This window comes from Ips typographus, linkage group LG2, assembly GCF_016097725.1.
Source record: "Ips typographus isolate SLU linkage group LG2, UJ_Ityp_2.0, whole genome shotgun sequence".
In the NCBI taxonomy this organism is placed as follows: Eukaryota; Metazoa; Arthropoda; class Insecta; order Coleoptera; family Curculionidae; genus Ips; species Ips typographus.
This window is the reverse complement of record NC_138423.1, coordinates 7,732,845-7,747,920: the sequence shown is the minus strand read 5'-3', so window position 1 is coordinate 7,747,920 and position 15,076 is coordinate 7,732,845. Positions and strand designations below refer to the sequence as shown.

The following is a 15,076-nucleotide window of genomic DNA, read 5'->3' as shown; positions in this document are numbered from 1 at the left end:
CTCTGCGCAAAAGAACGACACCTCAAGCAAATAATCAAGAATTAAGTCTTTTAAGATAATTTCAAAAAAATTGGCCAAATATAGGAATAATAGTATTTTTGACTATCGAGCTATTAAAATGATAAATATCTAAACACGAAGAATTTTTCAACTTTGTAATGGCTTGGGATACCATTTCATATGTTATGTAAGGGAAGTAGAAAGAGTGTTTACTAACTTAACAATATAATGACATACCTAAATTAGATGTCTGGAAATGTCGATTGACTAGATAATTTATTGAATATTTCAATGTTATTGAAGTTTTATTAAAATTCATCATAACGTTCTCCAGATATTACAAAAAAAAGTTTCGACCATCAAAAACAGTAGAACCATACACCATCAAGTTATTTAATGACATTTTAGGTCCAATAGTCGTGTAGCGTTTGCATCGACTGTCCTAAATTATAAATACAGGGTGTCCTATGTAAAGTAGCGGAGTTTCGTGGCTTTTCCCCCAAACACTTTCAGGGCAATTTTTAATGGAAGGTAAAAACATATTTGACCCTAAATATTACAGAAACTATATCAACATTTTGTATTGCGATATTTAGGTCACTGTGTCTTGAAGAGCTGCAAGTAAAATATACAGAGTGTCCTGTATCAAATAAAGTAGTTTTGTGACACTAGAAGCTAGTTTTTTAGTTATCTGTTGGTTATCATTTTGGAGGAGGGGCAGTTACATACTAACATTTTGAGCTTTTTACAGTCGCAGAAACCCCAAAAATTGCAGAAATATATGATATTTTCAAAATTTTCAAGCAATTTCAAAAAAGTCGAATATCTCGGAAACGATTACGTTAGGAAGATTTTGCAAGAGACCACAAATGTTCAGAATGACATTCTACACTTAGTGCACTAGGTTTCCCGCCACTTGGAACCGGGTAAACGCGGACACAACTGGCAGAGCGTTAGTTTCAAATTTAACGGTTTTTCTTTATGATTTTGAACATTTTGTATATGTTCAATCATGTTGCGGTTAGTACGAGATGAAAGCACAGTTCAAGACGAACATTTTGAGCTATTTACAGTCGCTGAAAAATTAAAAATGACGGGGATATAAAGTTTTCAAAATTTTGATGCAATTTTCAATAAAAAATACAAAAAAATCGAATATCTCGGAAACGGTTAAAGTTATGAAACTTTTGCAAAAATCCATAAATGTTCAGAATCACATTCTACACTTAGTGAACTAGGTTTACACCGAGTTAGAACCGGGTATAGAGAGATACAAGGTTTTCAAAAATTTGATGCAATTTCCAATAAAAAATGCAAAAAATCGAATATCTCGGAAACGGTTAAAGTTACGAAACTTTTGCAAAAATCCATAAATGTTCGGAATCACATTCTACACCTAGTGGACTAGGTTTACCCCCACTTGGAACCGGGTAAACGCTGTCACAACTGGCAGAGCGTCAGTTTCAAATTTAACTGATTTTCTTTGTGTTTTTTGAACACCCTGTATATGTTCAATCATGTTGCGGTTAGTACGAGGTGAAAGAGCAGTCCAAGACGAACATTTCGAGCTACTTACAGTCGCTAAAAAAATAAAAATGACGGAGATACAAAGTTTTCAAAATTTTGATACAATTTTCAATAAAAAATACAAAAAATCGAATATCTCGGAAACGGATAAAGTTATGAAACTTTAGCAAAAATCCATAAATGTTCAGAATGATATTCTACACTTAGTGAACTAGGTTTACCCCCACTTGGATCCGGCTAAACGCGGTCACAACTGGCAGAGCGTTGGTAGAAATTTAACTGGTTTTCTTTGTGTTTTTTTAACACCCTGTATATGTTCAATCATGTTGAGGTTAGTACGAGGTGAAAGAGCAGTCTAAGACGAACATTTTGAGCTACTTACAGCCGCTGAAAAATCAAAAATGGCGGAGATACAAAGTTTTCAAAATTTTGATACAATTTCCAATAAAAAATGCAAAAAATCGAATATCTCGGAAACGGTTAAACTTACGAAAGTTTTGCAAAAGTCCATTAATGTTCAGAATGACATTCTACACTCAGTGAACTAGGTTTACACCGAGTTAGAACCAGGTAAATTCGGTCGCAACTGGCAGAGCGTTAGTTTCAAATTTAACTGTTTTTCTTTGTGTTTTTTGAACATCCTGTATATGTTCAGTCATGGTGCGGTTAGTATGAGATAAAAGCACAGTTCAAGACGAACATTTTGAGCTACTTACAGTCGCTGAAAAATAAAAAATGGCGGAAATACAAGGTTTTCAAAATGTTGCGGCAATTTGCAATAAAAAATGCAAAAAATCGAATATCTCGGAAACGGTTAAAGTTATGAAACTTTTGCAAAAATCCATAAATGTTCAGAATGACATTCTACACCTAGTGGACTAGGTTTACCCCCACTTGGAACCTGGTAAACGCGGTCACAACTGGCAGAGCGTTAGTTTCAAATTTAACTGTTTTTATTGTGTTTTTTGAGCACCCTGTATATGCTCAATCATGTTGCGGTTAGTACGAGATGAACGAGCAGTTCAAGACGAACATTTTGAGCTATTTACAGTCGCTAAAAAATCAAAAATGGCAGAGATACAAAGTTTTCAAAATTTTGATGCAATTTCCAATAAAAAAGGCAAAAAATCGAATATCTCGGAAACGGTTAAAGATACGAAAGTTGTGCAAAAGTCCATTAATGTTCAGAATGGCATTCTACACTTACTGGACTAGGTTTACACCCACTTACAACCGGGTAAACGCGGTCACAACTGGCAGAGCGTTGGTTACAAATGTAACTGTTTTTTGGGTTTTTAACACCCTGTATTTCAATTGTGTTGTGGTTAATACAAGGTGATATTGATTAGTTCAAGTGATCAGTTCAAGACAAACATTTAGAGCGCATTACAGTCGCTGAAACACCAAAAATGACGGAGATGTGCAATTTCTGAGAAATAACCCAATCAAAAATTAAAAAAATCCAAAAAAAATTTTTTTTTTTGAAAATTTTTAAAATGTGGTTATCAGTATACATCTTAGAAACGTAAACATGCAAACCGTTTTAATTTAACATCAACCGTTTGTCTGTTTTACACAGATGGAAAATTTAAATGCTTAATGGTAAATATCTCAAAAACGACCAAATTTAGAAAGAAACTTTTCGGAATAAGAATTGTCGAGTTCAAGTAGCAGAATCGAAAAATTGCATCAATTACTAGTTGCCGAACAAAAATCCGTTATTGCCACTGAATTCATGTAAATGTGACAACTCTGTTGCCCTGTTAGCCCTTTTTTGTTATACATTTTTTGATGCAAACCATCATGTTGGATACTTTCCTAGTTGGTCACCCTGTACTATAGTTCATGTTCAAAATCAATCAAACAACAAGCTGATTTGTTTAAACTTGCACGACATTTATATCTCTTAGTTAATAATAAAAACAAACTTAAACAGTCAAAGTTACTATACAATTCAATTCATTGCTATTTAGAAAATATAAATAGGTAGTTCAAATTTGATAGCACGTTCGACGAATTTATTTCCAGTCATAACAAAGACCACAAAGATAGCGTTCTTAAAGGCTGGTATAATACCTTTTTTGCTTTTGATCAGTGGCTGTCCCATATACCCTCATTTATCATTACCAAAAAATATCACAATAACATAATTAATTAAATAAACATTATAGAAAAACGTACTCTTTTAATAATAATAATTTAGCATAAAAAAACTATAAATATAAACATTACAAATATTTGGATACTTTTACTATTCTTTCAAAACACCAATATGGATTTCTACCTCGTAGATCAACCGAATTGGCCATATACAGGGTGGTCCAGTTTTAAATGTCAATAATTCACCAATCCATAGCCAATTAAAAAATAAGTTGACCTGCATTGTGTCATTTTTCTGAAAAGTGCTTCCTAAGGAAAATACAGTCCTTCAAATTTCTGTTTAAAAAATCGTTTTTTTTTTTGTCATAACTGTCAGACCGTTGGAGCAATATTGATCAAATTTGGAACAAGCACTTTATTACACGTTATTACGGTCAAAGACCCAAAACTAACCCAACCCAACTTAAAAATTGTCTTGGAAACGGAAAATTTACTTAAGAAGTTTAAAAAATATTATTGTAGCCAGTTTTCATAGTTTCCAGACAAACTGAAAGGCTTTAGTTTTGAAAATTGACTTTTCATGCAAATCGAGCGACTTTAATACTGAAAATTGACTTGTAGACATAAAAACTACTTTTTCAAGAATTTGTTACTACAAATTCATATATCTAAACCGTAAAAATTGACTTGAACCCCAAAATGTGACTGAACTAATGAAAAGTGACATCAGAAGCTTAAAATTTGCATTTGAAGTAAGTTTTCATAATTTGAAGACAAATTTCAATATTTTAGTCTTGAAAATAGTCTTAGATGCAGGACATTGACATTAGATTCATGAAAATTGTCTTGAAAACTAACTTTTCGTGCTTTTTACTTTGCTTTTCATTTTCTTCGAACTCTGGACTATTTTTAGTGCTTCAGAACTGCTTTCAGCTTGGAAAATCGAGTTTCAAGACTATCTTCACCAAGTTATTAACATAGCAAACTTAAAAAACAATTTTTACATTCTTCATAGACGTAAAATGGCATTCCAAGCTTTGTCACTATTAAATAGACTTCTAGACACCCCAGTGCTAAAAATTCGGGTATTTCTTAATAAACTAGACTGTTTTTAGTGTTTTAAGGCTGTTTTCAGTGCCTCAAATCGAGTTTCAAGACTATCTTTACAAAGTTTTTGACTTATCAGGCCTAAAAGCCAGTGTGTCCACTAACCATAGTCTTGAAAATGTTATTTCAAGCTTCTTCACTATTAAATTGACTTCTACACTCATAGGTGCAATAAATTGTAGCATCTCTAAGAAATTCAGACTGTTTTTAGTACTTTTTAAGACTGAAAAATCGAGTTTAAGACTATTTCCAAAAGTCAAGTTTCTTCAGTAATAAAAGTATAAGTAATTTTTATAGAAATAAAATGTCCGAAAATTTAATTTACCTCTAGACTTGTTGTCCAGTCCAGAAAATTGAGTTGTACACCAATTAAAGTCTTGAAAATATACTTTTGGACTCTCTTTAGTCCTAGTAAAGTCAGTTCTAGCATTAAAAGTCAAATTTATATTATTTTTAGTAGTAAAAAATGAGTTTCATGCACAATACAATCTTTGTCTTGATTTCCGGACTTTTTTTAGTTCTTGAATGCCAGTTTCAGACACTCAACCAGGATGGCAGTCTGAGACAGCGAATCATAAGACCATTCCTAGTAGTAAAAAAGTTTTTAGAGTATTCAGTACAAATTTGGACTCTCACAAGTCTTGAATGTTCAGTTTTACACTATAAAACGATTTTTTAAATTGAAATTTGGTGGGCTGTATCTTAGGAAACGTTTTTCAGAAAAATGACATAATGCAAGTCAACTTATTTTTTGATTCTATCTTCTATTCTATCAAATGGTGAATTATTGACACTTAAAACTGGACCACCCTGTATAATACACTTACTTATAGGTATAATGGAAAACCTTGACAAAAATATTAAAATTGCTGGAATATATTTCTGTCAAAGGCATTTGACAGTATCAACCATGCCCTTTTAATAGAAAAACTGACAAACTACGGTATACGAGGCATCCGTTCTAATTTGCTCGAATCTTATTTGCAGAACAGAAGACAAGCGGTCTGCGTGACACAAAATAGTGAATCGTACATATCACGGCCGAGAGATATTCCTCAAGGAATACCGCAGGGATCCATTTTGGGCCCGCTACTGTTTTTGGTTTATGTCAACGAGCTTGCGGAGCGGTTCAATGGGAATATGGTCTGCCAATATGCCGACGATACGTCCGTTGTCTTGGCAGATCTTTCTGAGAATGCCTTGTCTGCGGCGTGTTCGTTGGCCATCCAAGATATGGAAAACTGGTGCTCAGACAGAATTGCTTAAAACTAAACTTACAACAAACTGGTTTGATTAACTTTAGTAAAAGTAAACCAAATTATTCACTTTATGTCCCCTCTCATGGCAAAGCCACCCCAGTAAGTGAGAGCTGGGAGCCACGATGGACTCACAGTTTGGTTGGGAGATCAACTGTCAGATACTCGTATCTAGATTGTGCTCTTTTACGCACACTTCGAGATGTTGTCACTATCCAAACAATCCGGACATACTATCATTCTTGTATCCAGTCATTGATCACCTACAGTGTCTTGTTATGGGGTGCTTCTAGTAGCAGCGCATCAGTGTTTGTTGCACAAAAACTCATTATTCGTGTGATTTTTAACCCAGGACGAGCTGCAGGCCTTACTTTGATAGGCTTGATGTACTTACCGTCCCATCTTTATACTTTTTCTCCCTGGTAATGTTTATGAGAAAGAACCCTCATTTGCTTCCTAAGAACCGTGATCATTACGCCCTAGGAATGTCAATTGAGACTAGAGGTGCAAGTGAACCCCTCATCCCTCAACACAAGTATGATGATTTGTACATCATTTTGTTGGCAAATAAAGTTTATTATTATTATTATTATAAATATAATACTAAAATCTACATACAAAAAGGCAAATTTTAAAACTAGAAATTAACATTTTACATTAAAACAATAAGTATTCTTAGACAGTTTTTGACAGAGTTAGGCAGGATTTTCGTTTAAAAATCAAATACTAAATGTTTTTTATTTGATTTTTAACTACTTCACACAAAAACCAAAACAATATGCAATCCAAACAAAATCACGCCAGTTGATTCATAATAATCTCTCGGCGATAAAAAAAAGTGTAAACAGCTCGGTATCTGAAAATATCTTACTCAGTCATATTGGGTTTCCTGAAACCGAATGTAAGGCAAAGTCAGCAGAAGCAAACGAATGGGAATAATATGCAAGTGTTGGGTAGCATATAGATAAAAGTTTAAATCAAAACAACTGTTTATCAAAATATTTTTCTATAATTAATAACGAATATTTTAATAGAAAAAGTGGATTTTTTAAAATAATAGTATATTATTAACCAAGGTTTAGACAGAAGCTGTCTAAACCGTGGATAATATAGCATTTTTTCCACTATTAACAATATTTTTGATGGGAAAATTTAAGATAACAACAAAACAACAACATGAAGGGACAACCCTCCGCCCTCTATACTAGAAAGCCTAAAATGTCACTTTTAATGGCGGCGTTAGCGGTTTTCGTTTTATACACAAACCTATTCAGATGCAGTAAGAAATATGTATTTTTTTAATTGTTTCGTGTAATTGATTGCAAGTTGTGAGTGAAAAATCAAAAAAAATGTTCATTCCTGATCCAGATATGTATGGATAGAGCTTTTTTATACACAATCAAGTCCAGCCTAAACAAATTGGTTAGAACATTTGTCCTGGAAAGTACAACAAACAGCAAACTAGTTTAAACACTGTTCAATGTAAGCAAAACTGGTAAATGGTTCTTATGTTATTACCAAGAACATTCATTCAAAATTATTTTTGTTGCTCTCACAATGAAGGATGCTTTAAAATGTAACTCACATACCTGTGCATGTAACAAGTACCTAATAAGTCTACTGTACTAGAAAGCTCTTGTACCGACCATTGAGTAGAGTGTTGGAGTAAAATCATCCCACTTCAAAGTGTTCAACCACTGTAGAGTTAAATCCGGTTTTTTGTAAAGTAAAAACCTGACACGGTTGGGCTTTTTCGTGAATTGCAGTTACAATGTAGCTTGAAAAACTTATGAACGACAGCTAATAAAAATAACTTACGCAAATAACCTCAAGTTTTGATTTTAAACTCAAAAAACTCAATTTACACAATACAAACTGTCACCACTATTCCCGCCATATTGGAATTTTTGACAAGCACCATCTAGGCTTTCTAGTATAGTAGGCGATGGACAACCTAATTTATCTGTCAAGTATATTTCATATGTCAGATGTCTTAATGGACATTGACATTATTATTTACCTAGGTCAATAATATTTCCTTTTTTGCCGTGTTTGTGCCAGACTAGAACTAGAGATTAGACTCTATTTTTGACCTAGGTCAACAATGACCATTAAGGTAGAGAAAACTAATTTCTCAAGTTACTAATCGGTCAATAATGGTATGTTTATTATGTTACTAGTGGAAAAAGTATATTAAAAATTAAGAACAGTAAGGGAGGTTTACTGATTGATGACAAACTTTATTGGTATTTTCAATTATTTTTCTGATTTTTTATTTGCTACTTTGAATGCACATTTTATCCTAATTTCACTCATGTGTCACATGTTTTGTTCAATTGTTAAGTTTTTATGGATCTTTGACCATATAATTAATTTATTTTTTGATATTTTCTTGGCAGTTTCTGACGATTTCAAACAATTCTTCGAGAACTTGTAGAAGCCTCTGGAAGTTATTAGAAAGTTTGCAGTCATATTTAAAGAGCTTTGGAACTTTCAAAATGATTCTAGAGGCTTCTGGCTATTTAAAATACACTACTTGAAATGTTTAGAATACTTGTAGAAGCCTCTGTGGGTTAATAGAAAGTTTGCAGTAATATTTAAGGAGCTCTGGAACTTTCAAAATGGTTCTAGAGGCTTCTGGCAATTTAAAACAATTCTTAGAAGATTTGGAGTACTTGTAGAAGACTCTGGAAGTTATTAGAAGATTTGCAGTAATATTTAGAGAGCTCTGGAACTTTCAAAATGGTTCTAAAAGCTTCTGACAATTTCAAACAATCTTTAGAATGATTAGAGTACTTGTAGAAGCATCTGGGAGTTATTAGAAAGTTTGCAGTCATATCTAGAGAGCTCTGGAACTTTCAAAATGGTTCTAAAAGCTTCTGACAATTTCAAACAATCTTTAGAATGATTACAGCACTTGTAGAAGCATCTGGGAGTTATTAGAAAGTTTGCAGTCATATCTAGAGAGCTCTGGAACTTTCAAAATGGTTCTGGAGGCTTCTGGCAATTTAAAACAATTCGTAGAAGATTTGGAGTACTTGTAGAAGCCTCTGGAAGTTATTAGAAAGTTTGCAGTCATATCTAGAGAGCTCTGGAACTTTCAGAATGGTTCTAAAAGCTTCTGACAATCTCAAACAATCTTTAGAATGATTAGAGTACTTGTAGAAGCATCTGGGAGTTATTAGAAGGTTTGAAGTAATATTTAGAGAGCTCTGGAACTTTCAGAATGGTCTTAGAGGCTTCTGGCAATTTAAAAAAACTTCTTGAAATGCTTAGAGTACTTGTAGAAGCCTCTGGAAGTTATTAGAAGATTTGCAGTAATATTTAGAGAGCTCTGGAACTTTCAAAATGGTTCTAGAGGCTTCTGTCAATTTAAAAAACTTCTTGAAATGCTTAGAGTACTTGTAGAAGCCTCTGGAAGTTATTAGAAGATTTGCAGTAATATTTAGAGAGCTCTGGAACTTTCAGAATGGTTCTAAAAGCTTCTGACAATTTCAAACAATCTTTAGAATGATTACAGCACTTGTAGAAGCATCTGGGAGTTATTAGAAAGTTTGCAGTCATATCTAGAGAGCTCTGGAACTTTCAGAATGGTTCTAAAAGCTTCTGACAATCTCAAACAATCTTTAGAATGATTAGAGTACTTGTAGAAGCATCTGGGAGTTATTAGAAGGTTTGAAGTAATATTTAGAGAGCTCGGGAACTTTCAAAATGGTTCTAGAGGCTTCTGGCAATTTAAAACAATTCTTAGAAGATTTGGAGTACTTGTAGAAGCCTCTGGAAGTTATTAGAAAGTTTGCAGTCATATCTAGAGAGCTCTGGAACTTTCAGAATGGTTCTAAAAGCTTCTGACAATCTCAAACAATCTTTAGAATGATTAGAGTACTTGTAGAAGCATCTGGGAGTTATTAGAAGGTTTGAAGTAATATTTAGAGAGCTCTGGAACTTTCAGAATGGTCTTAGAGGCTTCTGGCAATTTAAAAAAACTTCTTGAAATGCTTAGAGTACTTGTAGAAGCCTCTGGAAGTTATTAGAAGATTTGCAGTAATATTTAGAGAGCTCTGGAACTTTCAAAATGGTTCTAGAGGCTTCTGGCAATTTAAAACAATTCATAGAAGATTTGGAGTACTTGTAGAAGCCTCTGGGACTTATTAGTAGGTTGGCAGTCATATTTAGAGAGCCATGGAACTTTCAATATGGTTCTAGAGGCTTCTGTCAATTTAAAAAACTTCTTGAAATGCTTAGAGTACTTGTAGAAGCCTCTGGAAGTTATTAGAAGATTTGCAGTAATATTTAGAGAGCTCTGGAACTTTCAGAATGGTTCTAAAAGCTTCTGACAATTTCAAACAATCTTTAGAATGATTACAGCACTTGTAGAAGCATCTGGGAGTTATTAGAAAGTTTGCAGTCATATCTAGAGAGCTCTGGAACTTTCAAAATGGTTCTAAAAGCTTCTGACAATTTCAAACAATCTTTAGAATGATTAGAGTACTTGTAGAAGCATCTGGGAGTTATTAGAAGGTTTGAAGTAATATTTAGAGAGCTCGGGAACTTTCAAAATGGTTCTAGAGGCTTCTGGCAATTTAAAACAATTCGTAGAAGATTTGGAGTACTTGTAGAAGCCTCTGGAAGTTATTAGAAGATTTGCAGTAATATTTAGAGAGCTCTGGAACTTTCAGAATGGTTCTAAAAGCTTCTGACAATTTCAAACAATCTTTAGAATGATTACAGCACTTGTAGAAGCATCTGGGAGTTATTAGAAAGTTTGCAGTCATATTTAGAGAACTCTGCAACTTTCAGAATGGTTTTAGAGGCTTCTGGCAATTTAAAACACTTCTTGAAATGCTTATAGTACTTGTAGAAGCCTCTGGAAGTTATTAGAAGGTTTGCAGTCATATTTAGAGAGCTCTGGAACTTTCAAAATGGTTCTAGAGGCTTCTGGCAATTTAAAACAATTCTTAGAAGATTTAGAGTACTTATAGAAGCCTCTGGGACTTATTAGTAGGTTGGCAGTCATATTTAGAGAGCCATGGAACGTTCAATATGGTTCTAGAGGCTTCTGGCAATTTAAAAAACTTCTCGAAATGCTTAGAGTACTTGTAGTAGCCTCTGGAAGTTATTAGAAGATTTGCAGTAATATTTAGAGAGCTCTGGAACTTTCAGAATGGTTCTAAAAGCTTCTGACAATTTCAAACAATCTTTAGAATGATCACAGTACTTGTAGAAGCATCTGGGAGTTATTAGAAAGTTTGCAGTCATATTTAGAGAGCTCTGGAACTTTCAAAATGCTTCTAGAGGCTTCTGGCAATTTAAAACAATTCTTAGAAGATTTAGAGTACTTATAGAAGCCTCTGGGACTTATTAGTAGGTTGGCAGTCATATTAAGAGAGCCATGGAACTTTCAATATGGTTCTAGAGGCTTCTGGCAATTTAAAAAACATCTCGAAATGCTTAGAGTACTTGTAGAAGCCTCTGGAAGTTATTAGAAGATTTGCAGTAATATTTAGAGAGCTCTGGAACTTTCAAAATGGTTCTAGAGGCTTCTGGCAATCTAAAACAATTCTTAGAAGATTTAGAGTACTTGTAGAAGCTTCAAGGAGTTATTAGAAGATTTGCAGTCATATTTAGAGAGCTCTGCAACTTTCAAAATGGTTCTAGAGGCTTCTGGCAATTTAAAATAATTCTTAGAAAATTTAGAGTACTTGTAGAAGCCTCTGGGGTTATTAGAAGGGTTGCAGTAAAATTTAGAGACCTTTGGAACTTTCAAAATGGTTCTAGAGGCTTCTGGAAATTTAAAACAATTCTTAGAAGATTTAGAGTACTTGTAGAAGCCTCTAGGAGTTATTAGAAGGGTTGCAGTAATATTTAGAGAGCTCTGGAACTTTCAAAATGGTTCTAGAGGCTTCTTGCAATTTAAAACAATCTTTAGAATGATTACAGTACTTGTAGAGGCCTCTGTGAGTTATTAGAAGGTTTATAGTCATATTTAGAGAGCCATTGAACTTTCATAATGGTTCTAGAGGCTTCTGGCAATTTAAAACACTTCTTGAAATGTTTAGAATACTTGTAGAAGCCTTTGGGAGTTATTAGAAGGGTTGCAGTAATATTTAGAGAGCTCTGGAACTTTCAAAATGGTTCTAGAGGCTTCTTGCAATTTAAAACAATCTTTAGAATGATTACAGTACTTGTAGAGGCCTCTGGGAGTTATTAGAAGTTATGCAGTTATATTTAGAGAGCTCTGGAACTTTCAAAATGGTTCTAGAGGCTTCTGGAAATTTAAAACAATTCTTAGGAGATTTAGAGTACTTGTAGAAGCATCTGGGAGTTATTAGAAAGTTTGTAGTAATATTTAGAGAGCTTCGGAACTTTCAAAATGGTTCTAGAGGCTTCTGGCAAATTTAAAACAATTCTTAGAAAATTTAGAGTACTTGTAGAAGCCTTTGGGAGTTATTAGAAGGTTTGCAGTCACATTTAGAGATTCTCATTTGTTTTGACTCTCCATGGAGTGAGCAGAGTGAATTTGACGTCAGGATGACGTAATTTAACAAAAAATAGGTCTGTTCCTAGAGAGAATCTCCAACTAGTAATCAGAGAAATAGACACATCCATTGGCCACAAGTTCGAAAACGTCATAGTCACGTGAGAATTCAACCAATGAAACTGGACATTTACTGTTTCTGAGTCGGAAACCAGTCAGGGATTGACTCTGCGAACAGACCTAATGAAACAACTGTCAAATTACTTCATCGTGACGTCTCACTCCATGGAACGTCAAAACGAATGCCACCGCACTTTGATCTGAAAATGTTATAAACGTCAGGATCTGGAAAACCGTTGCAGATGGAGCATTCAAAACTATAATAATAATAATAATATACAGGGTGATCCATTTGAATTGGTATAACCAGAGATGCCATAACATCAATATTTTAGTTGGTTTACTAACTAAAATAACTTTACAATGCTACCAAATTTTCAAAACTTTATCAGTGTCTTTTGTAGGGGGACATCCTTTATAAACAATCACCTGTTTGTCAAAACAATCTTCTCTGGATTGCCTGCAACAGGCACTGTGTCACTTCTACCTATTCAAAGTAATGTAGGTAGACGATTTGGGAAATAAATAATAGCAATAAAAGACTACTTTCATTCTAGATGTACAGTAATATATTGAACAAAAAAATATACAGCACATGTCAACACTGTAAACACTAGAATCCATGGGGAAAAACACCTGAAGAAGTAGAAACCCCTATAGACGAGTATGGATCTAGTCACGGATTTAAGTTTTACGTGGACCAAACCCAAAATCGCCGACATAGGGATTGACCTTACTAAAATCCAATTGGTGGTACTCCAGTGCTCCCTCGAAGCTGGCACAAACAGCCCTTAATGAGTGTGGATCTAGTCACGATACAAAATAACGTGAGGACCAGACCCAAACTCATTGAGGGACATTTTTAGCTGTTATTGAGGCAGTTCAATCCAAATGGTCCACATGGTCGATGGAGGAATAAACAACAACTCAGAATTTACACTGTGAAGGTTAACAAAAAAAAAGGTACAAAACACAAGGGAAAAATGTGGCTGTGTGGTGCGCCACTGGTTGCAATACAATGGAATAAAGTAATTTTTTCACTTTCAAACCGAAACGATAAGTAAAAACACGTTTTTAACACGGTGGTGATAAAAATAGTTTCTAAAACTTTTCAGGGTCGGTTAAAACGGCCCTAGAACAAGCTTGCGAGTAATTAAAAAAAGACTTCAAACAAAAGGTTGTTTACACTGTAAAATAACCGGATTCAAACGATAAAACTATCAACAACAAACACAAACCGACCGAAATGCAACAGGTTGGGAAAACGCCGGCGTCGATTTTCCGCGAAAATCCCCACAAGTTTCGGCGCTCTGCACCAACCCAAACAAAAGCCAAGCGTCTCGAAAACCGACTCAACAATGGCCGCTGAAGGATCGAGTGTAGCCTTGAAAGTTCTCGGAAAACTTCAAAGTCATTTGCGCAAGTTCCTAGCACGAACGTGCCGACCCTCGGGGGTCTCTTTCTAACCTACTGTAAACTGTGGTGACGTGCGTCGTAACGTTGCGCGACAAAATACAATCAAGCGGAGCTAAATCAAGAAAAAATGGTGGCCGGCAAAAGTTTGTTGGAGGCTGGGAATATAGTGAACTGAGATGATTTGTCGTTTTTTTTTTTTTTTTAAGGTTTTTAGTATACAATAAGCTCACTTACCTTAGGAGTACCGGAAACCTTGTCGGTGAAAGTACCTCGTTCAGGGGAAATCCTGAGACTGTTAGTTCAGGTTAAGAAAATTGTTTTTAGTCACTTGAGCAAGTAAACTAAATTTTTACGAAAGGATACGTTTTCGGGTCTTCAATAACGTAGCTAGGCTTCCTCCGATTATCGGTTTTTTTCGCTAACTCCTTTCTCTCCATATCACCCAGATATCTCACTGTAGGGGCTGCCCCTCGAAGCATTGAGGAGGTGTAGGCAAACCACTGATCAACCAGCTCTTCCGCCGTCATATTATACTTTGAACACAAGTCAACACCTTGAAACACCCAAAAATGCAACTCAATTTAACCAAATCACCATTAAAAACCTTACATTTTGAAATCACATCTTCAGAAGCAAAAATGTTGAAACATTCAAAGTTTGACACAATGTCCTCTTTCACGCCCATGTTCAACGAGTTTTACAGTCACAAAGAACCGGAATGGGGTATTTTAGGAAAACTCACGCAAATAAACACAAATTAAACTACAAAAGTAAAAAACACATCAACACCCGACATTTTACCAAACACAAGTAAACTCGAACATTTGGCGGGAATAACTGACGTTGCTTGCGGTGTTGCCAGTGGAAATGACTAAAGGTTTTGTAAACAAACCACGAGAGGCCGCTTTAGGTTATAGCTCTTTTCACCGAAAGTTATCACGTGACTCTGTTAACCTTTCACAATAGAGTATCACGTGACAATTATCAATTTAAATATCTTTTGATTGTGCCTGCAATCAAAAATGTATTATATTATTTTTATCTTGTAGTTTTAGTGATGATATCTGACTCT

General features: G+C 34.6%; 1 protein-coding gene across 1 annotated transcript in view; it reads right to left on the bottom strand.

Annotated features, from left to right (window-relative positions):
• PolA2 (DNA polymerase alpha subunit B) overlaps window positions 1-14,829 on the bottom strand; it is a 54,969-nt gene extending 40,140 nt beyond the window's left edge. The window contains 3 exon segments of the mRNA XM_081972020.1: window positions 14,239-14,296; window positions 14,368-14,557; window positions 14,614-14,829. Coding sequence (XP_081828146.1) covers window positions 14,239-14,296; window positions 14,368-14,557; window positions 14,614-14,689 — 324 coding nt within the window. The 5' untranslated portion in view covers window positions 14,690-14,829.
• Window positions 14,830-15,076: the final 247 nt, after the last annotated feature.